Here is a 26502-nt window from a genome sequence, read left to right on the forward strand (position 1 = left end):
GATCAATTTAGTAATGATTATTGAGTTGACAAATTGTGACCATTCTTAATTCTAAAACATGATAGGGAAAAAAATTAAAAACCTTTCATTCTTAGACTTTCCAAAAAGGCGTGCAACTTTCCTGATGTTTGACTACAGGGTTTTCTCATCTATGGATGTACAAGAATGAAAAATCAGGTTATAAAAGTGAATTTCTGCTCGAAATCTTCTAATATGTTAGCAATGCAAACAGATTTATATTAATATGAGCAGGAAAGGATTTTGTGTGGTGGTTTGCTTACATATTTCTGTTCTATCAAAGTAAGTACAATTCCTCATTCTTAGACAAGTTTATACCTAATAGTTTACAGTACGGTGATGGAGAAAATTAATAAAATTCTTACCTTGAATTGTATATCATGTTTTGAAAATCTTAGCTTAAAATTGATTTAAGTTTCCAGAATTTCCAAGAAAACTAGTTTTATTTTGGTCTGAAACACACCAGTGTGTAGATTACGTAGTATTAAATTTCCTTCTTTTTCAGGTATTTATTTGTCTCATGCCTGAGTGTGCATTGTTTTGAGGAGTGTTACTTGTCATATTTACTTTGGGAAAGAGGAGAAAATGTGACTGGGGAGATACTTGTTGGCAGATAAGCAAGTCTTAAGCAAAGGCTGCTCAGTAAGATCACATTGCAAAGTAGCAGTTAAACCTTTCTGCATATTTTTTCTTACACATTTTCTTCTGTTTTGACTAAGTTTCACTGTTTAGAAAATTAACTATTCTAGAAGTTGATCTGACAAAATCAGGTCTGCTTAAGCATTGAAGTTTGCCCCTTTCAGTCATCTCGGAGGCGCTGAAGATGGCAGCTGTGGGCAGAGCTCAGAGCCTAGGGTGACAGTGATTCTGACACCTTAAGTTGTGCTTTTTTTGCTTCTTTTGGTTGTTCTGTTTTTCTTCATGCATTTTGTGATGCTCACAAAAGAATTCTGAGGGTGGTTTTTATTTCTGTTTATTCTATAAATTAGTAGAAGACAATAATTTTTTCTTTGCCTATTCCCCCTGGAACTAATGTCCTTGTTCTTTCTTTGCAGAAAGACATCTTACAACCTGTTTTCTTACATCCTTTTGTTTCTGATTTCCATGACTGCTATTGCTCTGTGAGTTGCCTACTAAGTACGATTCAAATGTTTCCTTTATTGTTCAGTGAACAGGGTTTGCTTATGGCTTGGAGTAATAGGGTTTATGATATCTTTGTGATTCTCGCTCCTTATAGCAGTTAGGCATGTTGTGAACCTGTTGATCTCCAAAACAGAAAGGCAGAGTGTAAATGACAGTTCTTCATCCTCTATTTCTTTGCTGTGTAAAGCTTCAATTAATTTCAAGAAAGCTGTCCAGTAGGTAAAACTCTCCATACCTACTGGATTTACAGAGCATTCCAAAGATTTTGCTTTATTGTTTTTCTCAGTACAGATAGCCTGTCTTCAGATAGTAAGTAGAACTTTTCCCAGTAGGAAACCCATAAAAATTGCTTCATTTAACAAGGAGCATGTAAATGATTAACAGGTCAGCAAACTCCCTCAAAATAAATCTCGGCATTCAGGTATTCAACTTTTTTAATAAATTATGTTGCCCTTATAAACCATCCTTTTAAGCACTGCTTAATGCGAATTTTCATTTAATACTTCTAGTGAAATAGGACAGAAATACACGTCCAATTTCAACATATTTGGAGCGTATGCAAAGAGTAAATCCATTTAGAAAGCATCCAATTTAACTGCTGTCGTACATACAAGAAAACTCAAGTCGCAGTTCTTTATTCAATGTATAAATACTGTGCTTCGTCTGATGGAGTGGGCAATAGGTTTCTTATCATCACAAAATATTTCTTTTAAAAATATGCACTGTACTTATGCTCAGCAGATCAAATTTTAGAAAAGGTTGTTCACAAAAATGACAATAAGAGCAATCATATTTCTCTTTTTTTTTCCTTTGGTATCCATGTCTGGAAAATGTTTTGGTAGCAGAAGATACAAATTTGTAAATCTAAATTAAACCAAGAGGCAAACTATATTTGACAACTTACAATTCTCATTTTAAAAAAGTTTCTTTAATATTACACCAAATCCAGTGTGGATTGATGCCAAAACAGGGGGTTCCTTTCCAACCCCAGCTGCATGATTACACGATTTCTTCTGTGATAGAAGTACAGCAGCTGCCTGCTGGCACACCGACCAGTTGATCTGGTGGAAAACTAACGCACCGCTGAGGTGGGCAAAGGGGAGGGCATCAGCTTCCTGAACCACTGCAGAGCAAGAGGAGGAGGAAAATACAAGGCAGCTTACAATTACAATGGGCTTGGTATATGGTGAAAATATATCTTTAACTCCTTTTGGAGGAACAGTCCAGTGATGTCTAGTTTGAAGCAGCTTTTTCTACTCTAAAAAAACCTCTTTAGTTTTTGGATGATTTATAATCATGTTCTAAATATTCTCTTGTAAAACTATGTAAAAAAATTGCTTCAAGGAAAGTAAACAGTTCTCCACAAACAATGCAACAAAGCTTTAAGGAAGAATTTTCTAAGGTGATAAATGTATTATTTAATCCAGAAAGTTTGGTAAAAACATGACACAGAAGTCAGGACATTTTTGATACTTACTTATAAAAAAAAGAAGTCTAAATGTAGGGCTACATTGGTTGACCATACATTGCATTAGAAGTAATGTAGGCCCTATGTTTTCTGTAATCATGGTTTCCATTACTGTCCAAAGAATTTTAAGCTGTCAAAGCAGCTCATATGTGGAGAATTTTCTTTGCTTTCCTAGCATTTTCTTACCCATTCATTGCCCTGTATGGGCAGTGGAGTTGTAAAAGTAACCAAGAGACCTCAGTTTGGAAACAGAAAATTTTCGTCATTGCTACCACAATCCAAAGGGAAAATCCCTGGTATCATGTCTCCTTGGTGCCTTTTATCGTCTCCATATTGTGGGGAATGCTAGAACTTGCACGATTGTAATCCCTTATCCCTATCATCTGTTTCTCTCAAATTGGTTTGCTGCTTTTAATTGACATAGTGAACTGGCCTTATGTATTATTTTTAAAGGTTGAAAGAATTTATTGTCACAGACTCACAGAATGGTTGAGGTTGGAAGGAACCTCCAGAGGTCATCTGGTCCAACACCCCTGCTGAAGCAGGGCCACATACAGCTGGGTGCCCAGGACCATGCCCAGATGGCTCTTGAACATCTCCAAGGATGGAGACTCCACAACCTCTCAGGGCAATCTGTGCCAGTGCTTGGTCACCCTCACAATGAAAAAGTGTTTCGTGAAGCCTAGAGGGAATCTCCTGTGTTTCAGTTTGTGCCCATTGACTCTGGTCCTGTCATAGAATGGAATCATAGAATAATGTAGGTTGGAGAAGACCCTTAAGATCATCGAGTCCAACTGTAAACCTAGCACTGCCAAGCCCACCGCTAAACCATGACCCTAAGTACCACGTCTACATGTCTTTTAAACACCTGCAGGGATGAGGACTTAACCACTTCCATGGGTAACCTGTTCTAGTGCTTTAAAACCCTTTTGATGAAGAAATTGTTCCTAATATCCAATCTAAACATGCCCTGGTACAACTTGAGCCCATTTCCTCTCATCCTGTCACTTGTTACTTGGGAAACTGACACCCACCTCATTGTAACGTCCTTTCAGGTAGTTGTAGAGAGCGATAAGGTCTCCCCTCAGCCTCCTCTTCTGTAAGCTAAACAACCCCAGTTCCCTCAGCTGCTCCTCATAAGGCCTGTGCTCTAGACCCTTCACCAGCTTTGTTGCCCTTCTCTGAACATGCTCCAGCACCTCAATGTCTTTCTTGTAGTGAGGAGATGCAGCCTCACAAGTGCCGAGTACAGGGGGACAATCACCTCCCTGCTCCTGCTGGCTGCACTATTTCTGATACAAGCCAGGATAGCGTTGGCCTTCTTGGCCACCCAGACGCATTTCTGGCGCGTATTGAGGTGGCTGTTGACCAATACCCGCAGGCCTTTTCTGCCAGGCAGCTTGCCTGCCACTCTTCCCCAAGCCTGTAGCATTGCATGGGGTTGTTGTGACCCGACTGCAGCACCCGACACTTACCCTGTTGAATCTCATACAGTTGGCCTCAGCCCACCGATCCAGCCTGTCCAGGTCCCTCTGTAGAGCCTTTCTACCCTCAAGCAGATCAACACTCCCGCTCAACTTGGTGTCATCTGCAAACTGACTGAGGGTGCACTCGATCATCCAGATGCACATCCTCATCCAGATCATTGATAAAGATATTAAACAAGCTGTCACCTGGCTTCATCCTCTTTGCACCCTCCCTTCAGGTATTTATATACATCAGTGAGATCCCCCTGATCCTTCTGTTCTCCTGGCTGAACAGTCCCAGCTCTTTGAGCCTTTCCTCAGAGGAGAGATGCTCCAGTCCCTTCATCATCTTCATGGCCCTTCCTTCGACTCTCCTCCAGTATGTCCATGTCTCTCTTGTACTGGGAAGCCCAGCACTGGACACAGTACTCCAGGTGTGGCCTCACCAGTGCTGGGTAGAGGGGAAGGATCACCTCCCCTGCCCTGCTGATAATACTTTGGCTAGTGCAGCCAAGGATGCCATTAGCCTTCATTGCAGCAAGGGCCCATGGCTGGCTCATGTTCAGCCTGGTGTTCACGAGGACCCCTGAGGCCTCTTCTGCCAAGCTGTTTTCCAGCTAGGTGGCCCCCAGCATGTACTGGTGGCTGGGGTTGTTCCTCCCCAGGTGCAGGACTTTGCTCTTCCTTTCCCGTGTTGAACTGCATGAGGCTCCTGTCAGCCCATTTCTCCAGCCTGTTGAGGTCCCTCTGGATGGCAGCACAACCCTCTGGTGTATCAGCCACTCCTCCCAGTTTGGTGTTGCCAGCATTATACATCTGTGCTTCTGATAATTGCTCTCCCAATGCCTATATATCTAACTATTTTATGAGATGTTTTATTGATGTTGAGGCTCGAGGGTGACAGCTTCTGGCCAAATGCTTTTTGTGTACAACTTTGACTGAAGTGTCATAAGTGGGTGGATTTAGTGCATTAATGAATCCCTAAGCTGATCCTACAACATACTGATTTTCCTGTGTTATTAGAAGCGAAGTGCATCATCCTGGAGGCCCAGCTGCAGTTCATTTGTTGAACTGGCTATTGTTTGGATACCCAATTGTTGCTTAAGCTTAAAGTTTTGTCTAAGACAAAATCATAGAATCATAGAATAGAATCATAGAATCGTTTAGGTTGGAAAAGACCTTTAAGATCATCCAGTCCAATCATTAACCTACACTACCAAGTCCACACTAAACCAATCAAGGGTAGACTAGACTAAACCATGTCCCAAAGTGCCACATCTACCCATTTTTTGAAAAATTCCAGGGATGGTGACTCCACCACCTCTCTGGGCAGCCTGTTCCAATGCTTGACCACCCTTTCCATAAAGAAATTTTTCCTAATTTCCAACCTAAACCTCCCCTGGCGCAGCTTGAGCCCATTTCCTCTTGTCCTATCGCTAACTACATGGGAGAAGAGACCGACACCCACCTCACTACAACCTCCTTTCAGGTAGTTGTAGAGAGCGATAAGGTCTCCCCTCAGCCTCCTCTTCTCCAGACTAAACAATCCCAGCTCCCTCAGCCACTCCTCATAAGGCCTGTGCTCCAGACCCTTCACCAGCTTCGTTACCCTTCTCTGAACACGCTCCAGCACCTCAATGTCTTTCTTGTAGTGAGGGGCCCAAAACTGGACACAGTGGACTCTCTGCTGTAGCTGAAGACAGAACTCAAGTAATACTTGCTCAATTCCATTATTTCTGTCTGTAAGAAACAAGAAAGAGATTGAACTACGAGAAATTACCACCTGTGATAGACTTTCATATCAATCCCCATAAGCTTTGACCATCTTTTTTTTTTTGAAGGTAGTGGTGGTTTAAGGTGAGGCTTCTGCTTGTGGGTTGTTCACTTGGTACTGTATATAAAATGTTCTCATGACTAAACTGAGAACAAGGAATTATTATAATGTGCTTTATGAACGTGTGGTTAATACAGAGCTTTCTTTTTCTGTCATTTTGGAAATTGATTATTTAATTGCTATTCCTTTAAAAGACTCACTATTTAATTTGTATAACATCACACTGAAGTATTGTTACTTTATTTTACTTGCTATTCTGAATGGTATTTTGAATTTCAGCTTCTTGGCCACTTTTTTTCTTTTTTCTCTCTCTCAGCTTATTCAGTAAGATGTCTTCATGGTAATTGCTGTTGGCTCTTTTGTTTTTCTTCACTCCGTTGTTTTATATCATTTTCTGCTATGTCTGGGTGGGGCATGTGGGATAAAATAACATGTTTACATTACCCGATCTAATTTTCATCTCCCTTTCTCTCCTTTCACTCTGCCATTAATTATGTCTTTTTTACTTCACCTCTGTTCCCTTGGGATCTCTTACCCCAAACTGAAAGCAAAACAGTGGTATCAAGATGTCCACATAATGAACCTAAGTAACTATATAATCTTATTATTGAATCTCTCATCCTCACTTTCTTCGCTTATTGTCTGATATTCTTGTGTATTGCATCATATCTAAAATTATGAAACGTCTTCAGAACGGTGCTGCCTTTTTTTTACTTTTTTTCCTTCTTTTCTCTCAAATGTAAAATTTGATTGTGCAGGGGTCTGATCTTAAGTACCAGGTGCATTAAACCTCTATCCATTTCATATCCATCCGGCTGATGAAACTGTAAGTTAAAAACAAAGCTTGTAGATTAAATAGGCCCATCTTCTAAGTAGAATATACAGATGTTAGGCATATGTCACTACGGATTTAGTTTCTTTGCTTTTTTATATAATTCCAGATTATTACTCTTTTTTTTTCCCCTGTCTTGTGGTCAGCATTCTAAAAGCCATGAACCATTAAGGTGTGTTGTGGTGATTTTCGCTATTACCATTTAACTCTGCAGTGAGAATTGAAAGCTGCTGTAAAGAAACCCTCATATTTCAGATGAAGACGGACTATTTATGATCAAGTTTTTCAGTAGCTTTCTTTAATTAATTAGTATAAGAAGTAGATGTTTGTAACAGACTTGGTGTAACCAGTCTCAGACTTTTTGAAGCTGGCAAAAGTTAAGCGTTTGTTTTTATTTCTAGTCACTGGAAAATATATTTGCAGATTAAAAAAAAATGAAGTCAGAATGTTGTAATTCTGTCTATGTTAAAATCCAGTGTATTCCTTCAGCCTCTGTTCTTCAGAGCTCTTGCTTGTCAAGTGTATTTACAGTATGGTCTGAAAATAAAGGCATAATTTCTTGGGTAATACAAATAAAAAAAACATTAGAACTTCCAGCCAGGTGGCTTACAAAGATGCTGAACAGTTACTGTTACATAATTACACCTTAAAGAGTAAATGTAATTAAGTCCTCTGTTTTTATAGTTGTCTTAACTTTTTGTGAAGCATATCACACTTGTTTTCTTTTTTTTTTTTAAATTATTTTTGGTTTTCATCGTCATACAGTCCTTTATATGTTTTGCAGCTTTCCATAGTTCACTAGTGAAGATGATTTAGATCACAGAAATGAAGACATGGAAATTTACATTAAAAAAAAGAATTAGGCTTGTATTGTTGCTTGCATGAATGGTTTTGGACAGCTTTGGCATGTTTTTGGCAAGCTGAAAATAAGATGAAGTCTATTTGTAGCTGTTTGTGACTGAATCTTTTGTGTCATCCTTCAATGAATAAAATATGCAAGTTTAATGATGGTTAATGTAATCAGGTTTTTAAATCTTACAAATAGCTCAATGCAAATCTGGTGTAGCTGCTAAACAACAGGCAAGTGGCCAGCATAGCTTCTTAGTCTATGCATAAACACTTCTGTTTCATAAGAAGCCTTTTCAGTACATGTGCCCTGAGATGGAGTTGATTTTTTGTAAAACACATGAATTTTAATTGTGTTTAATTTCAGAATCTTTCTTTTCTATTTCATCCTTACAGCAGTATTTTGACTATGTCTTCCAGAGGCTAGGAGATAGTTAGTTTTGAGTGTTTTTTCCTATTAATATTTATCTTAAAAGAATTACTACATAATACATTTTAAAGATTTTGATTTTGTTTATGACTTGGAATTTTTTTTCTGCCAGAATTGGAATGCTCAATAAAAATACTAGTATATGTCTTCAGTAACACACAATGTGATTTTCTAGCATACTTAGAAAAAAATTCTAAATTTTGAAATCAAAATGTTGCATCAACTACAATGGGGAAGTAAGAACAATTAAAGCAATGAGGAGAGTAACAGTTTATGCTGATATAACGTCAATATATGAAAGGATAGAAAAGTATTCAACTAATATAAGGCAGTCTGATCTCAAGAGTGCTTGTTGCCGTGTTTCTGAAAATAATTTGTAAGTATCAATTTTCTGAAATGTAGCTAAACTACATAAGGAACAGATACCTTAATGACATAATGGTGTATTACAGGTTGTGTTAAAAGTAAAATATTCTCCCAGTCTGCAACATGTGCAGAAACATTTGCTGATAGTTGATAAAATTTACAAACCTTGATTCTTGCCATGTCAGTGTTTGGCTTCTTTTTGCTGCTTATAGAACACATTATACTAGTGTTCGTATGTGTGAAATACTCCATGCTTTGCCTTTTGCATATTGAGGGGTTTTTTTATATTTTTTCCTATCATGTAAAATGTGCTCAAGAGTGCATTTTTTGTATCAGTATGAAACATGTCAGTTTCTGACCCTGTATGGATGGGAGGGGAGGAAAAGGAGGAATCAACAGACTTGGTGCAATCTTCGCTGGGTTGGGCTAAAGCTTGTGAAAGAACTTACTAATGTATTAAAATGCCTCAACAGGGATTTGCGGAGAACTAATGCTGTAATGTGTTAGTCATCCTTTATCTGCTTCTATTTTTACAGGTTCTGAAGGATGACTGACGCTGGTTTCTGCAACGCCACTTGGAGTCTCCGGCACTGTGGATTGATAAGTAACGTGCAGATTTAACTGCACAACCTGGGGAGAAAGCATCAGGAGTGCTACTTCTTTTCAGCTCCTTAAGTGGACAGAAGCACAGGGTCATCTATCTGCAAGGGAAGATTCTTCAGCAGATTTTTACAGCTAATAATAAAGACAACATAACATCATCCACCTTCCTGATTTACAACACATCGCCTTCCAAGACAGATGGTCTGTCAGAAGCTGGAGGATGCCCGCAGAGCACATAATAATGAAGTAGTGAATTGATACTGCTGCTGCTGCCGCCTAATTGTCAGGATCACAGCCGATAGAACTGCACTGCCCTTTTTCTGCTCCCTTAATCGGGCCAGGAGCAGCAGGGTAGACATGGCTGGTCTCGTTAACAACCTGCTAATACCGTATCTTGTTTTTCAAAACATCTGTTTGGGTTTCAGAAGCCCACTTCCTGTCTTCAAGAGGTGGGTTATGCAGGAAGACATTATGTGTTGAATGCATGCAGTCACTTATGATATTATGGAAGTATAAAAAAGCATGTCCTAGATAAAAATGTGTATGGTATTTGTTCGGTTTTGCTCACTTGCTCTGAATTTTCTTTCTGCAATTTTGAAATGGCACACTCTGTCATACTGAAGACAGAAATTCTTGTTTTATCTATGTTGCTTTATCAAATGTGAGTTTAAGATGATGAAACAACAATTAATAGAACTTTTTAGATAATGCCACAGGTGTATTACACAGGGAGTAAATGTATTTCAGCTGCCCCTGTTAGCTTGCAGTATAAAATGATGTTTTAATGAGAGAGCATCAACTACCTTAAAACTGAGCAATCCTGGGAAATTTGGGGGGTTTTGAATGCAAAATTCTGTAGGTAAACTTTAATGTAGTGTGGACAAGAGAAGTAGCCTCTTTGCTCTCCAAAAAAAATGTTTTACTGTTTGTGAGGTATGTGGGGCACTCTAATTACCGTATCACCTTTATATTTATAGATATATATACATGAATATACATACTCAGAATTTATATCAATGCTGCATCATGTTTCAGATGTCTTATCATTTAGTTCCTTACAGTGATCTACATTTTTTTTACAATTTGTTTATACATTGCATTCAATACAGACAATTATATTCATTGGCAGTTGTAAAACTTACTGGTTTACTTTGCTACTTATAATAGTTGCTATAAATGCCATGGTGTTGGAATTAAAAATTTCCCCTTTACACATTATTTAAATTTAATCTGTATTGACTTATACATCAGGTAGTCTTAAAAAAAACAAAACCCAAACTGTCATGAATGATTAACAAGTACTTGACATTTTCTAGTGAATTAATTCTCTAACTGTACATCCATGTACCACAGACAATTATTTAGATGAGATGACAGGTTAAGTTTTCAGCTAATGTTTTCCAAACTAATCTGTCTGATTGCTCAGAGGAACTACTTCTGTAAGTGCTTGATAACTAAGATGTTTGCCTCAGCTCATGAAGGAGTGAAATTTCCAGATCACTCCTGGAGCTACTCATAATTGCCAACTTTCTTTACTAGTTCTGAAGACCCTTCTTTTTAGAAAGAAAAAAAAAAATAAATATTTTTAAAAATCTTTCTTCCTTCTCTTGAAGGTATAAAGATACTACCAGATCTCTTTCCAGTGAATGCCTTGGAAGCGACCGGCCGGTGATTTCACTTGGTCTGTCAGATTTTGCACTGGACATTCGCATGCCTGGGGTGACCCCTAAGCAGGTGAGAGAAATGCAGTTTTTCTTTTTGCCCCTTGCTCTTTTTTTTATAGGCTAGGAAAATAAAGCATTGCCTACAATATCACTCACATAAAATGAACAAAAAACCAGAGTAACTTTTATAGATATTTGTTAATGTCCAGAGAAAAGTAGGAAATCGAAGAGTGATATCAAATGAGAGAAAAATCTTTTCACCTGATTGATTTTATTTGTAAAATGCTGGTTTCATAACCATCATTGGTGAAGTTTATTAAAACAAGGAATATGAGTTTTATTAAAGTGAATTATTTCCAGTTTTGCTAGTAAGAGATACATTTATTTAGAGTTGCAGCTTACACCAAATCTCAGATGATGCCTCAGTAAATTTAGTTACATTAAATTGAACATTGCTGCAACTTTGGCAAGCTGAGAGAATACAACCAAAAGGCATTTTATAAGGGTAATACTTTTGACCCAGTATTTTAAACCCTTAAAATACTCCAGGAAAGCTACTATAAACAAGTTATAATGGTGTACTGTTTCAGGTTTGAAGTTGCATCTTCTACTGAGCTGTGCGAGTAAAAATGAAGAGCATAATTAAGATTTTTAACATTAGCATTAGCATTTTTAAGTTTCACATAAAAGTCTGAGATTCTACTGTCATTTTCACATGTAGTTTCATTAAGCAAGTTAAACAATAATTAATGGGTGTTTTTTGCAGTGAGGCAATGCAGGGAATTATGTATGTCATTAAAAGACCCTATGTCTCTTTTAGAGGGCTGCAGATGCTTGGAAAGAGCAGGATGTTGTGCTGCAGTAGATGATGACTCATTGTTGCAGATACCGCTTTCAAAAAATACTAAAGGGAAAATGAGGTTTTCAGTTATTGGGGAGCACCCCTCTGGAACATGTAATTTAGAACAAGTGGTGTTATTCCAGCGAGTGTGAAACAGAAGTACAGTTTCTACTAGATTTTATTTGTCTGCAGCAAAATACTAAACTTCTCTTTCAGAAAGAGTGAAAAGTACTCTCAGTGCATCCAGGTACACATTTGTAATTACATTTTACTGATTTTACCTGAGGAGCCATTAGTTGAAGAGCTAGGAAACACGGAGGAAGGGGTCCCTTCAGATTCCTGTTAAAAAAAGAAAACCAAAACCTAACACCAACAGCAAAAGGCTGTGATAGTTAATAGAGAGGACACGATACTTTTCACATTCATATGTACCTATAGCCAGCAGCCTTTATGTACACAATACATTGAAATGCTACAGTCTAGTGTATATTTGGGGGAGGGACAAGGCAAGATAGCAACAGAAAGCAACTTGCCAAGTTAACTCCTAAAAATGTTAAGTGAAAATAATCAATAACTAGCCTTATATACTTAAGTCTAGCTTTTATTTTCCTTTCTCAGTCTCACCTGCCCTTCTCCTCATTTCCTTTCCACCTTCCGCAGTGTCCCACACTAACTGTACAGGAAACTTGGTTTGCATTTAGTCAACACTGATATACTCGGCAAGAAGCAATGGCAGGAAAGACAATCTTCCTTTTCTTGCAGTTCACAGAAGGAGATAACCAACAGCTTCGTAGCTCTAGTGCCCTTAGTTCATTTTTGTGGCAGATAGAACATGAAAGGGAAGAATCTTCTTCATAGAGGAAATTCTTCTGTAGTGGCTTCTTACTAGCTAGCTATCTTTTTCATGTACCTCTTGGGCCTAATTGTGGGCCAATATGTATTTAGTGACCGTGGTTCTGCTGTGCGTTCAAATTGTCCATACTAATGTTTATATAAGAGCATAAGTTGGGAGTTGGACTCGATGATCCTTTTGGGTCCTTTCCAACTCGAGATATTCTATGATTCTGTGATACAAAGGTTTCTGCTTTCAGGGTCTATCTACAAGTTTTTCTCTAGTCATGAAAGACGCCAAAATAAACCAAAGAGCAAGAGGACAAGTGCAATTTCTGAAATGCTCTATTAAGAGCTTCCTGGGGGTGTATCACTATTTTTGTTATGACTAATTGTAGTTCCTGAGTTCTCAAGTGTAACAATTTATGTGGGAAAGGTGGGAAAAGAAATAAAAAAAAAGAAAAAAAACGAGGAGGAGCAGAAGTTAGTGGAGAAGATGTGAATGAGTTAAATTCTGCAGAACAGAAGACTATCTTTAGAGCAACAGCAGTATGTTCTATGCTATCTCTTCTTTGTCATGCATTTGTTCTGAAAAGAAAATCTTGTTTCAACTGGATTGTTATGAATCCTGAATTCACTGTTTGGCCACAGATTAGTACTTTCAGGAGACTTCACAAACTGAATTCTTCTGGCCTCTTTCTCTCTTGGTGGTATGCACATATGACAGTCACATTTCTTATTCTAGAGTCACAGCTAGCTAACAGAAAGAAGTCTAATGAAACTAACCAGTTCTTTGTTTACAATTTATGACCAGTGTGACCTGCAGTAGACGTACAATCAGAAGGTTCATGTAACGTAAGAATTATTCTGGAAGGGCTGGAGTCACTGGTTGTTTAGTCAAAAATATCTCCAAGCTTGAAAAAGAAAGGAACTTCTGAAATAATACTGTGCTGAGTTGAGTTCTTCCATAGCCTATCTTATATGACAGGCAATTGTATTTAATTTTATTTTCCAAGTCCTTGATACTCAAGCTTCCCAGATAATTCCTGTTGAAAACAGATACTGAAAGTTAATCTCTTTGGATTCCAAGAATTCTAACCATCTGCATATATGCCCTGAAATGGACATGAATTTTTGGTACTATCAGTAAGGTTGTACCTAGATTATGAGCATTGACATTGTTTTGGAATGATTACTGTAGGAATCATTGAATTCTCTTAATGTAGGGGCACAGAACTAACATACAGCTTAAAGTCTGAAATATGTACCTGGTTCACGGAGGAAATAGTACACATTTCCAAACAGGAGGAGGAGGGAAAAGAAACCACAAATGATTTTGTATCTTAGGTACCCCTTATGATGATGAAGGTGGTATAATTCTTGGTGGAATGATTTGCAAATGGCTGGAGCCAAGTTTAATGTCTGTCTTTGTATTGGTAGGTTAGTTGCATAAAATTCAGTTCATGTGTATCTCGTGTTGTCAAGGCTGTGGGAAAGGTTGCCAAAAACCCTGCATTTTTTTCCAGTGAGTTACTAGACTCGTAGTGACTTTGGAGGGTTATGGGGGACAGGTTGCCTCACACTCTGCAGCTGCAGCCGCCCTGTGAGTGAATCAGTGAAAACCTACCACTTATGTGGCTTGGGAGCACTCTAACTGTGCAGATCTTCCCCCCGAGTTGTTCATTCTTTCAGCACAAGTGCCAAACATGAACATCACATGATGTGAAACTGTTCTCAAGGCTCCTTATGAATAGGGGCACTGAAGTGTATATTCAAGCAATACAAATCTGGAAATAGCTGAGGTAGAATGGTTTTCCAGCTTGGTTAATAAATGTGGTTTATATTTGTTGGTGCTTTTGAACAGTGCCGCCTCTCATAAGTGGGGGAAACAGTATCTGTGGTACTTAAATACTCTGTTTTTTCTTAATAATTATTCCAGTTGCACAGTAGGGAAAAATGCAACTAATATGTCACATGAAGAGTAATTTTGGTGTGCTGCTGAAGGGTGGAGGACATCCAAGAGCTGTGAAGAGGAAGACTGAAGGGCTCTTTCAGTTCTGAGGGAAAAATTCCATAATCATTCTTTATACCCAAGACAATTATAAGAAAATTATCCCTCAACACCGTAAATTAATAGTATGTTAGGACTTATTATTTAAACGGGATGCAGTATGTTTTATCTTCCAAGAAGGAATGGGATCTGCTCATTTTGAAAACACTAAATTTCAGATACAATACCCAATACTGTTAAGCAAATTGAAGGCTATTTTGTGAAAGCATTATTAAGAATGCAGGGTAAACATGTTCACTCTGCTGGTAACATGGTTTTGCTGCTGTGAATATCTCTGTTTGCTACAAATCAAAGAAGAAATAATGATAAAAAATTATAGTGCAATTAAAACTATCAGTTAATTTTATTTATAAATAATAATTTGGGTTTTTTAATTAGTACTACGTTTGAGGCTGAACAAACTTCATTGATATATTAATTTTGGCACAGCATTGGCTGAGTTCTTAAATGTACACTTCAAACTTCATAAATATTGCTAAAGGCACAAAAAAGTGGTAAAAAGATGTTGGTGGGATATTGTTAATGTGGAAAGGTTGTGTCTAGGGTTCATGTCTAATGGATTTTTGCAAGTCTTTTTTTTTTTTTTTTTTTTTTTTTTTTTTTTTTGAAACTGCCTAGTCTGAAGCTTCTACCAGTAGGTCAGCAGTGACAGTTTTATGACTTGAGTTTCTCAGTTTGAAGTCTTTCGTTAAAATTTTTCTTCTCATCTCCAGTTTGCTTGGATATACCATACCAGATAAAAATACATAAAACAAGAAGGAAATTTGATCATTCGAATACCCATAAATTACTGGCACCTTTGTCTTTACTATTGCTACGACAACCAAGTTGAGATCTTTACCTAAGATCCCCCAAGACTTGCTCTGACTCTGGAGAACGTTGTGTGAATGACTTGGGTATTACTTAGGGTGAAATTCTGTAAAAAGTAGAATTGAGTTACTTATATGAATCTGGACCCTGGCACAGTAAATATCAATACCAGAGATTTATGGGAACTGATGCAATTAGTCAGTAATGGCCCTTACTAATAACAAAGACTCTTCGTTTAAAGAAAAGAGCAGGGGGGCAGGAGATGGGAGGGAAAAGTGTGGGCTTTTCTTGCCCCCCCTCCCCAGTCTGCTTTCAAAAGGCAGTCTGTTCAAAGTTCTATTCGTCTGTCTTTTCACCTTTTTCGGAAACATCTGGATTGATGGGGTTGTGTATAATGGAGCAATCTCACTTTTTCCCCCCCTCTGTGTGTTTCTTACGCAAGTTGAATTCTGCATAGTAATTTTCTTCTGAAGATGTATCAAATGTGCGTGCTCATGCTCACAGACCTACTTATGGTGAGGTAGAGAAAACAGGACAGAATTATTGTGGATTCTGCACTGTGCCTTTTGTAATGCTTTAGTGTCAGGATGTTCCTGCTCTTCCTGTGTTTGAAGTCTGGAACATTGACAATTGAAGATAAGTGACCAGAATCTGTTTTGCTGAATCCAATAGCTGTTTTTTCATTGCTCATTTTATCTTATTAGCTAAATACAACCTGGCTTGTACATCAGAAACAAAATTGAAAACCCTTGTGACTATGCCAGGTCGAGTTTTTATGCCAGTAATGGTGAAGACTTCAGAATGACCAGATTGATTGACTGCATTTATTCATTTGGCAAAGCAATCTTTTCTCTGACTATACCTAATAGGAGTTATTTATGGAAAGACCGTAAGAGGTAGGATAGGAGAGTAGTAATGCAAAAACTAGAACATACCCTCCCTGTTTACAGTAATAATGAAAGGTTGCTGGCTTGGAGTTTTAGTCCAGACTATCATATTTAATAGATAGTGATAGTTCTTTGTGTCATGAATTTGTCAAATTAATTTTAACCCACAGATAATATTGCAATATGTTTTTTTCAAATATGCTTCTTTCCTTTTATTTAATTTAATAAGAAATTATTGGAAGCATTTTGAAAAGGCTTGTATTTAGGATAATTTTGTGGGTTTGTCTCCTGGTTGCTCTGCTTTTGAAAAATATATTTTGAAAGGAAGGAAGAGGAGATAAAATTTTTAAAGACAATATAGGGTAATAGGATGGAGCAGTAGGAAGGGGTAAGGGATATGAAACTACACTGTGAGTAGCATGGAATTTTACAATTCAATTGTTTGCCTGTAGTGATCATCTAGAGGCTTGTCATGCTAAAGTAACTGCTGGCCAGGATCTCTCGTTAATGAAATGGAGTCACTTCTGATTACTTTGGAAAACAATCTGAAGATGACTAATGTAAGGCAATACAAACAATAACAAACAAATGGGAAGTGAAAAAAAGAATATTCCCTTTCTCCCCCCACCCTAGATCCTGTTTCTTCTCCCAAGCAGTGGATCTCAGTTCTTTTTCTCCTCTTAAAAAAATTTTGCTCTATTTTAGGATAAAAATCCTAAAGGCACATCAGATTACCTAAGAGCATGTCTCTAAACTATACAAAGTAGAGTACATCAGTAGTGAAGACAGATGACAAAAAACGTGGAAGAAAGATGTTTAAGTGGGACAGTTGCTACTTGTAGAGGTATTATAACACTGAGTTAGAGAGGCACAACTCAGTTCTGCAACAGCTCCAATAAACGAGTAGCACAATATCATTTTAATACATCTATATTTTCCAGTTAACAGCCTTCAATTAAAAAAAGAGCCAAAAATATTAGTACATCTAGACTTCTAATAACCTTTGTAGATGTTATGACACAAGTTATAAGTTATACAAGTTATGTAAGTTATATATAAGTAAAAGTTATATACTTATCCGTGATAAGTCCTAATACTCTTTTCTTAACTAATTTAATTCTTAATTGGGTAAATGATACTTTCAAAAAATATGTGTCATCCTTATTTTTAGTCCACGCTGTTTCTAAATTCAATTTGTGTTTAAACACAAAGGATCTACTGTTTATTTCTACTACAGTGTGAAGCATTGCTGACATTGACTTTCAAAGTTTGGGTGTAAGGTTCTCAATGAAGTTTGGGGTTTTATTTTAAATCTACTTCTGAACCCAGGTTAAGTAGAAAAGGTAGACTATTTTGTTTTCAATTTCTAGAAGGATTTAGTATGTTCATTCTGTAAATACCTATAACTAGAGTACACAAAGGCATTCATATCAGGTGTATCAGCTGACCTTTGTTCATCCTTCAATCTTCTAGCAAAACCACCAAAAATGGTTTCTTATCTGTGCACATCACTGCTTTGTGAAATCACATATCGTTATCACCATTGTACCTGTCCTTCTTTCTCAGTTACATTTAATTGTTTACAACTGTTTGCAGTGTCTTCTTTTAAATTGGGTTTGAAGTTTTTCATAGCAGGAATTTTATCTTCATCTTAAAAGTTGAAAGTAAAAAGCCTTAGAAGTTGAAAAAAAAAGGTTTAAAATAGTTAATAGTGTAACTATCAACCCAATAGCCACATTGCTGACCTTATAGCCTAATCTCTGTTACAAGTAAATAAACCACGGCAATGAATTTATTTCTTACAATAGTAATCTAGATATCTTACATCATCTTTGGCCAAATATCTCTGTAAAGCAGGTGTTTTTTCTAGATGGTGCTTTTGTAGGACCTGCCCTTCATCTAGCTGACAGAGACTGACTTAATTTTTTATGTAGTTCACATGCATTTTAAAAATGTAATTTTGTGCTGTTCCAATTATTTACTGACTGTTTTTTTGATGTACAAAGTAAGAGCCTTCCTGTCAATAAGATTGGTATATTTAAGTTTTACTGTTCTCAAGGACTTCATATTTTTATATATTTTATATTGCAAGTTCTTTCATAGTTATCCAAGGTGCTTTTAGATGGAAAACCTGGATTTTGTCTGTGGCCATTGCTCTGAGTTTACTGTGTTTGCATTTTAATTGGTTCATATTCTAATCCAGGAATACTTCCAAGGCTTACATGCTGAGCATTTTAAACTCAAACCAAAAGTCTTTTAGGCAGCAAAGGCAACTGTAGCATCATGAAGAGGGCACTCTTTTCTGCCCACTGTATCTTGTGCGGATTATTCATCCAATGGCTTCAGGAAAATGTTAGTCCTTTACAATGCTTAAGCAAAAAAATCACATACCAAATCATGTCTTTTTTAATTGATTCTGTTCTTTGTTTTAAAGGACATGTGATGTTTGTTAGAATGCCCAGGGAAGAATAGTTTCATTGATCGTAATAGAATTAGGTGCATGAATCAAAAATATATTTATTTCTGTGATTGCTGCTACAATGGCACAGAATTTTTACACTTTGTGGTCCAATTATATAAATCTTGGAATAGGGTGAAATACTGCTCTTTAGCTGTGAAGTCATAGAATCATAGAATATCTCAAGTTGAAAGGGACCCATACGGATCATCAAGGCCAACTCCCTGCTCCTCGTAGGACTCCCTAAAACTAAACCACATGACTAAGAGCATCGTCCAGATGCTCCTTGAACTCTGACAGGCTTGGTGTCGTGACCACTTCCCTGCACAGCTGTTCCAGTGACCGACCACCCTCTCAGTGAAGAACCTTTTCCTAATGTCCAGTCTGAACTTCCCCTGATGCAGTTTCATTCCATTTCCTCATGTCCTGTCGCTGGTCACCAGAAAGAAGAGATCAGCACCTTCCCTCTCTGCTGTGCCGTTGATTCTTAGATTATAGTATGTTTATAAATACTGAGAAAGCAGTGCATACCAAGAACACAATGAATCAGAAGCTCAGTAATTCTTTTCACTTTATGTAGCGCACTCATTGATTCATGCTGTTTATTTGGACATCGAGAGGCTACTGTTGCCCCTTCAAATTTTTAGCGGGTGGGGTGGGGGCAGTGTTTGTTAACCACTGCAAAGAAATTCAGTGCTGAGGCTTGTAAGTATATAATTTTTATATATTAGTTTGTTCAGTATTCCCACATTCATCTTCAGAAAGTGTAGAGAATTTTGATGCTTCATTTCTACTCTTTTCATTCTAAATAATCCCAATTTAAAGGTAATTTCTGTTCTTTTGTCTTTTAATAGTCAGATACCTACCTCTGCATGTCAGTACCCCTGCCAGTGGATGATGAAGCCTATGTAGGTGAGTATTGGTTGACTGGAAGAACCTAAGCAAGCCATTTTGAAGAACCTCAGTATTTTCTTTTTTTCCTTTGACTCATATTGACTTAAATGGCTGTCAGAGTTTCCGAAATGTATTCATCATGGCTAATGCAGAAACAAACTAGAGAGAGCTACTTAGACTCAAGATAACAAACTGTCTCTGGAGAGATTCATGAGTAACAGTAGTTAAGGAGCTGCATGCAGATGCCTCTGGCAGTGAGTACCAAACAGCCCCATTTGTAAAGTATTGGCTTTCTGTCTCTGGCCAGATACTTAATTCTGCTCCACTGAGCAGACTGTTTATTTACCTGCTGGTACAGGCTATAAATCCTTTGCACTTACAGTCAGTGTTGGCTGCAGTAAGATTTTACTTATCTGGGGGAAAAAACTAAAACCAACCAAACCCTCTCCTCTCCTTTTTTTTTTTTTTTTCAACTGTCGTGACATGAGTAAAATGGCAGACAAATAGCAGAAAGTACTGTGATGGTGTACAAATGCTGAGATCAGCAAAACAATACCATCTGTTCAGAAGGTCTTTGAGGTAGAATCATAGAATAGAATCATAGAATGCTTTGTGTTGGAAAGGACCTTTAGAGGTCATCTAGCCCTACCCCCCTGCAGTGAGCAGGGACAGCTTTCACTAGATCAAGTTGCTCAGAGCCCCATCCAACATGACCTTGAATGTTGCCAGGGATGGGGCCTCTACCACCTCTCTGGGGAACCTGTTCCAGTGCTTCACCACCCTCATTGTAAAAAATTTCTTCCTTATGTCTAGTCTAAACCTATTCTTCTTTAAATCCATTACTCCTTGTCCTGTCACAACAGACCTTGCTAAAAAGATTGTCCCCATCTTTCCTATAGGTCCCCTTTAAGTACTGAAAGGCTGCAATAAGGTCTCCCCACAGCCTTCTCTTCTCTAGGCTGAACAACCCCAACTCTATCAGCCTGTCCTTGTAGGAGAGGTGCTCCAACCCTCGGATCATTTTGGTGGCCCTCTTCTGGACCCGCTCCAACAGGTCCATGTCCTTCTTGTGCTGAGGGCTCCAGACCTGGCTGCAGTACTCCAGGTGAGGTCTCACCAGAGCAGAGTAGAGGGGCAGAATCACCTCCCTCGACCTGCTGGCCACTCTTCTTTTGATGCAGCCCAGGGTACAGTTGGCTTTCTGGGCTGCAAGCGCACATTGCTGGCTCATGTCCAGCTTTTCATCCACCAGTACCCCCAAGTCCTTCTCTGCAGGGCTACTCTCAATCCCTTCATCGCCCAGCCTGTACTGATACCGGGGGTTGCCCCGTCCCAGGTGCAGGACCTGCACTTGGCCTTGTTGAACCTCCTGAGGTTCACAGAGGCCCACCTCTCCAGCTTGTCCAGGTCCCTTTGGATGACATCTCGTCCTTCTGGCATGTCAGCTGCACCATTCAGCTTGGTGTCATCTGCAAACTTGCTGAGGGTGCACTCGATCCCACTGTCTATGTCATTGATGAAGGTGGTAAACAGCACCGGTCCCAGTACAGACCCCTGAGGGACTGCACTTGTGACCAGTCTCCATGTGGACATCGAGCCATTGACCACAACCCTCTGGATGCGACCATCCAGCCAATTCCTTATCCGCCAAATAGTCCACCCATCAAATCCGTACCTGTCCAATTTAGAGAGAAGGATGTTGTGAGGGACTGTGTCAAAGGCTTTACAGAAGTCCAAATAGATGACATCCATTGCTTTTCCCTTGTCCACTGATGCAGTCACTCCTTCATGGAAAGCCACTAGGTTGGTCAGGCAGGACTTGCCCTTGGTGAAGCCATGCTGGCTGTCTCGAATCAGCTCCCTCTCTTCCATGTGCTTTAGCATCACTTCTAGGAGGATCTGTTCCATGATCTTCCCAGGCACAGAGGTGAGGCTGACAGGTCAGGAGTTCCCAGAGTCCTCCTTTCTTCCCTTCTTAAAAATGGGCACAACATTCCCCTTCTTCCATTCACCAGGGACTTCACCTGACTGCCATGACTTTTCAAATATCATGGAGGGTGGTTTGGCAACCATGTCAGCCAATTCCCTCAGGCCTCTGGGATGCATCTCATCAGGTCCCATAGACTTGTGTACATCCAGGTTCCTCAGGTGGTCTCAAACCTGATCTTCCCTTACAGTGGGAGGGGCTTTACCCCCCTGGTCCCTATCTTGTGGTCCACTGACTTGGGAGGGGTGAGGAGAGAGGTTGTCGGTGAAGACTGAGGCAAAGAAGTTGTTGAGTACCTCCACTTTCTCCTCGTCTGCTGATACTAGGTCACCTAGTACTCTTGATACTGGATTCTTTTTCATTGGTGGGGGTATGCTTTCTTTAACCTTCCTTTTTTGGTGGACATACCTGTAGAAGCCCTTCTTGTTATTCCTTATATCCTTTGCCAAATTCAGCTCCAGCCGCGCCTTGGCCTTCCTGACCCTATCCCTACACAACCGGGCAGCTTCCCTGTACTCTTCCAAGGACACCTGTCCCTGCTTCCACTGCCTGTGCAGTTCCCTCTTACTCTTTAGTTTGACCAGCAAGTCTTGACTCAGCCATGCTGGTCTCTTCCCTTCCTTGCCTGATTTTTTACACTTGGGGACTGAGAGCTCTTGTGCTCTATGGAAGGTGTCTTTAAAGATCTGCCAGCTCTGTTCCGTTCCCCTGTCCCTGAGGACTGTTTCCCAGGGTGTCCTTCTGACTAACTCCTTGAAAAGCTGGAAGTGTGCTTTTCTAAAATTTAGGGTCCTGACTGTTCTCCTCGCTTTTCCCATGTCCCTCAGGAGCGTGAACTCCACCAACGCATGATCACTGCAGCCCAGGCTGCCTCCAATCTTGACATCACCAATGAGCTCACTTGCATTTGTGATCATCAGGTCTAGTATTGCACCCCCTCGGGTAGGGGTGTCTATTACCAGGCTTAGGAAGTTATCCTCAATGCATTCCAGGAATCTCCTGGATTGCCTACAGCCTGCTGTGTTGCTTTTCCAGCAAATGTCAGGGTGGTTGAAGTCCCCCAGGAGGACGAGAGTCTGCAAGCGTGAAGCCTCCCGGAGCGGGAGGAAGAAGGCTTCGTCAGTAGGCTCCCCTTGATCAGGCGGCCTGTAGTAGCCGCCAACCACAAGGTCTCCTTTGTTGCCTGTGTCTCCGATTCTTACCAGTAAGCTTTCGACCCGCTCGTGGCTATTCTTCAGGGACAGCTCTTCACAGTGTATTGATTTCTTTATGTAGAGGGCAACGCCTCTGCCCCTCCTTCCTTGCCTGTCCCTTCTGTACTTTTGATTTCATTTTGCTTTGCTTGTTCAGGTAGAGGGAAGGCTTGCTGGTTTGGCTGAAGATAGTTTCACTATCAGAACATGTTATAAACTGAAATAAAAGAAAACAATGAGAAGTTAAGAAGTGTGTATTTTTTTTCCTTTACTCTTTTGTTGCATTTTAGGGTATCTGCTCTTACAATAAATATGGTGGGGATTCCATGTAGTTTTTGTTGTAGTATATTATGAGCCCATTGTTCCGTGTGGATTTCCTTGTGGAAATCCTTCAGAAATAGAATCTTATCGTTAGGTTTTCATGTTGTGTTATAGTAACTAAAAAAAATTGAGTAAATTTTGTTCAGTGCTTTCTCTGTAGATCTGCTTTGCAAAGAAGTCAGAACCTGACCTCACATTTTGGCTGTGAGTTTGACCCCAGAAAGAAAAATGAGAATAAAAGGGAGTGAGTGTTCATTCTCTGATAAACTGTATTTGCTGTGCAGTGTGTGCAGTAGACTCTTCTGCTTTCAAGTGATTCATAGATAGGTGTAAGAACCTGCTGCTTAAGCAATTTTTATTTAGTGCTTCACTGAGTTGCAAAATTGCATAGGTCAATTCTTTATTAGATTGCTGCACATTTAGTTCTGCAATTTGGTGTTTGCATATGTTAAAGCCACATAAACTTCTTTCAGTGGTGTATATGTTTAGAAGGACCTACTAAAAGAATTTGCTTAAAAGTGGTATCGTGCAAAGTCTCAATGTGAATTTTGCGTGGCAACTGATTTTTTTCTCTGAATACTGGGAAACTTTTAGTTTTTAGGTGTTTACATGTTCTTGACCAGATTTTTATAGGATTTGGTCACCTTTCCAATGACCACTGTACTTGAGTATCTGTCATTACAAAGCAGTGTAAGGTCTGGGCAAAGAAACCATGCTAGTTGTCAGGTGGAGCTTTAAAGAGCAACAGGAACTTGATGAGCGAATTCTAAAAAAAAACCCAGCTTGTTCTGTGAACATGAAGTTTCCCCATGATGGCATTGCTTACAACCTCTTATATTTGGATCACTTGAAAATAAAACAAAATTGCTTGCTTTTCTTTGTCTTTCTTTGCCTTCCACCAGAATGGATAGGCATGTGGTCAGTCTTAAGCATGTGAGCAGTTCCATCTTGCCTCAGTAAAGTCACTGGAAGATGTTTTCAGTGGAAAAGATTTGTCAGGTTGGAATCTTCACAATCAACAGAAGTTACCTAATCATTGGAAAGACTTGACTCAAGCATATCCAGTTGTAGAGAATAGTAAGAATGCAAACTGACCTATCTTATAAAATCCTGAATAGCAAATTAAATCTTCTTGTCAGGAAAGAGATTTTTACAATAGGTATCATCATCTAAGAAATGAGATGCTTAGTGGAGTTTTTCCTTAAATATTTCTTGATACCATTAAGTGTTGTGAAGCTAATTATGAACTTAGTTTTGTGCATGTATTTTGTGTTGCTAAAATAAGCATAGAAGATTGACACACAGAGAATGAAATACTTCTTTTTAAAAGGATAGTGTCTACACTTACATGGTTTAAGCAGACTCTACATTCATTGCATTGCAAATAAATCGTATAATTAACTTTCATTAATTACTGTTTTACTTTGTGATAAAAGCATCTAAAACCTAACACATGAACTGTCACCCTGGATTGCTGTTCAGTGATATATTGAGAAGACAGTGTGTGAAGAGCTTCAACATGAGGAGGTGTGAATACACAGGATTAAAACAATAACCTGGGTTTCTGAGACAGTGCAGTGGTAAAACTGAGACTAGAACTTACATGTTCTGCCTCCAGTTCAATTTATTTGCACATGATGCTGCCAATTAAATGCCCTCTCTTTTCTGTAGGTTTTTTTTTTCTTTGGCACTTTAAAAGGACACTTTTATGATCAAGCGTCCTTACACTTTGACCAAGAATCACTTGTTTATTACTTTTTTACTTTGTTTTCCTATTTTTACCCCCTTTTCCTCCCTCCTCCAAGACAGTGTAGAAGAGGAGTTTCTGTTTATAGAACATGCAACAGGATAGTTTTGTTGCATATTGGTGAAATAAAAGGGCCTTGGAAGAGGGAACTTCTTTTTTAGTGTTGTCTGTGGGCAGTACTGCATTTGTTAGTAAGTGGAGAATATTTTCTGTAACCTTTTTCAGTATTTTTTATTAAATTTGTATGTGAGGACTTTGAATTCAGACTTCAGCTTTGCTATTCCCCTGAAGATTTAAAACCAGTAGACAGTCATGCTTGCACAGCGACAGAGGGTACAACTTCGTACTGCAAAGCTGGAAGGATACTGTACCAGGATTTACCAACTTCTTCAGAGTCAGTTCTCAGACATTATCAAAAGAAGGAGCTGATCAAATTTACTTGCGAAATGTTGCCAGCTAGGAGTAGAGCAAGTTATGCCCTAGAGGTCTTTTTCAGGGGTACATCTGTCTGTTTTTGCACATGCTGTTAGTTTCGTGTATGATATTCTTTCATGGAGGATCAGGCTGTCCAGGCTGTTTGAACCAGTTGTCTTTCTGTCCCGAAGGGCTGTGAATACTGACAAATCGGGGTATGGGGAATGCTTGTTTGTTCATGGAGCTGCTTGGTTTACATTTAGGTTAATTTTAGGAACATACCTTTTGCTCCTTTGACATGAAATGGCTGTGAGATTAATATGTAAAAGATATCAATGAGTGAGATTAATATGTAATTTTTCAAGAAAGTGTCATTCCAGTTACATTTGAAAAACATGTTGCAGTTTTCTTCTTGCGCCTCATGTTTGATTAATGTTTATGAATAACTAGCCAAACCAGAAACTAGATCGAGTCTTTAATGGTGCAGGCATTGATAAAAGTCCGTTTTTGACTACTAAGCTATAGCGATAGCTAAAGGGTGCTCTACAGACACTCATAAGAATTGAGTCTGACAGCAAGCCACTCAGCCAAGAAATGTGACTGTCATCTTCACCTCCTTACATTCATTCACATGGGCGACGAGTAAATAAATGTGTCTTTTTCTTACTGACTCATGGCAAGTCCCTGTCTGTCAGATTGTGCTGTAGGAGTGAGATGGAGCCTATTATGTTCAGCAACATAAATTGAAATAATTAGATGATTTATTACTTTTTGTCCATACGTGACCCTGAGACACTGGGGGTTTGTTACTCTACTATAGCATATATAGATTTCCCTATTGCCAAGTAATGATGACTTCACTGTATTGCAGGCCCCTCATGTCTCCCTAATCTGCCAAACTGTGGACACTGATATGTTGATAAATTTCTTTAAAGTTAATTCCATTATAGAGAAGACAGCAAAAAAAAAAGGACACCAACTTTGTATCATTGAATTGTAATTTGTAAAGGTGAACTTCTTAGAAATGAATTATTTAAATACAGAGCTTAAGTAGATACTGTTAAAATTAAATTGATGTCATGTTCTCTTAATTCCTTTTTCAGCTGGAGTTCATAATTTAGAGCAGTACTTGGTCAGGAAAGTAAGAGACTTTATTCAGATTTAGTATTTATACCAAAACTGTTTCTGTTATTTTAATAATAATTCTGTAGCACTTCTCCATGCATAAAAAATATTTAACTATTGAGTAATCTTCTGCTCATTACTGTAAAATGTGGAAGCTGTCAACTAGGAATATAAGGCTTTTTTTTTTATATTTCTTAAGCCTTTGGTAGTGACTTGAATCTCATGCTAATTTGTATGGCTTTTACAACATAGG

At 38.7% G+C, this 26502-nt stretch overlaps 1 protein-coding gene across 7 annotated transcripts in view; it reads left to right on the forward strand.

Annotated features, from left to right (window-relative positions):
• The first annotated feature begins 9363 nt into the window (after positions 1–9363).
• The window catches only part of PAM (peptidylglycine alpha-amidating monooxygenase), an 83762-nt gene continuing 66623 nt past the window's right edge, over positions 9364–26502 (forward strand). For all 7 annotated transcript variants that reach the window (XM_075727172.1, XM_075727173.1, XM_075727174.1 and 4 more), the window contains exons 1-3: positions 9364–9455; positions 10620–10740; positions 19423–19480. In XM_075727172.1, the coding sequence (XP_075583287.1) occupies positions 9364–9455; positions 10620–10740; positions 19423–19480 (271 nt within the window). The remainder of the gene's footprint in view (positions 9456–10619; positions 10741–19422; positions 19481–26502) is intronic.

The sequence above is a fragment of the Pelecanus crispus genome, chromosome Z (assembly GCF_030463565.1).
Source record: "Pelecanus crispus isolate bPelCri1 chromosome Z, bPelCri1.pri, whole genome shotgun sequence".
Lineage (NCBI taxonomy): Eukaryota > Metazoa > Chordata > Aves > Pelecaniformes > Pelecanidae > Pelecanus > Pelecanus crispus.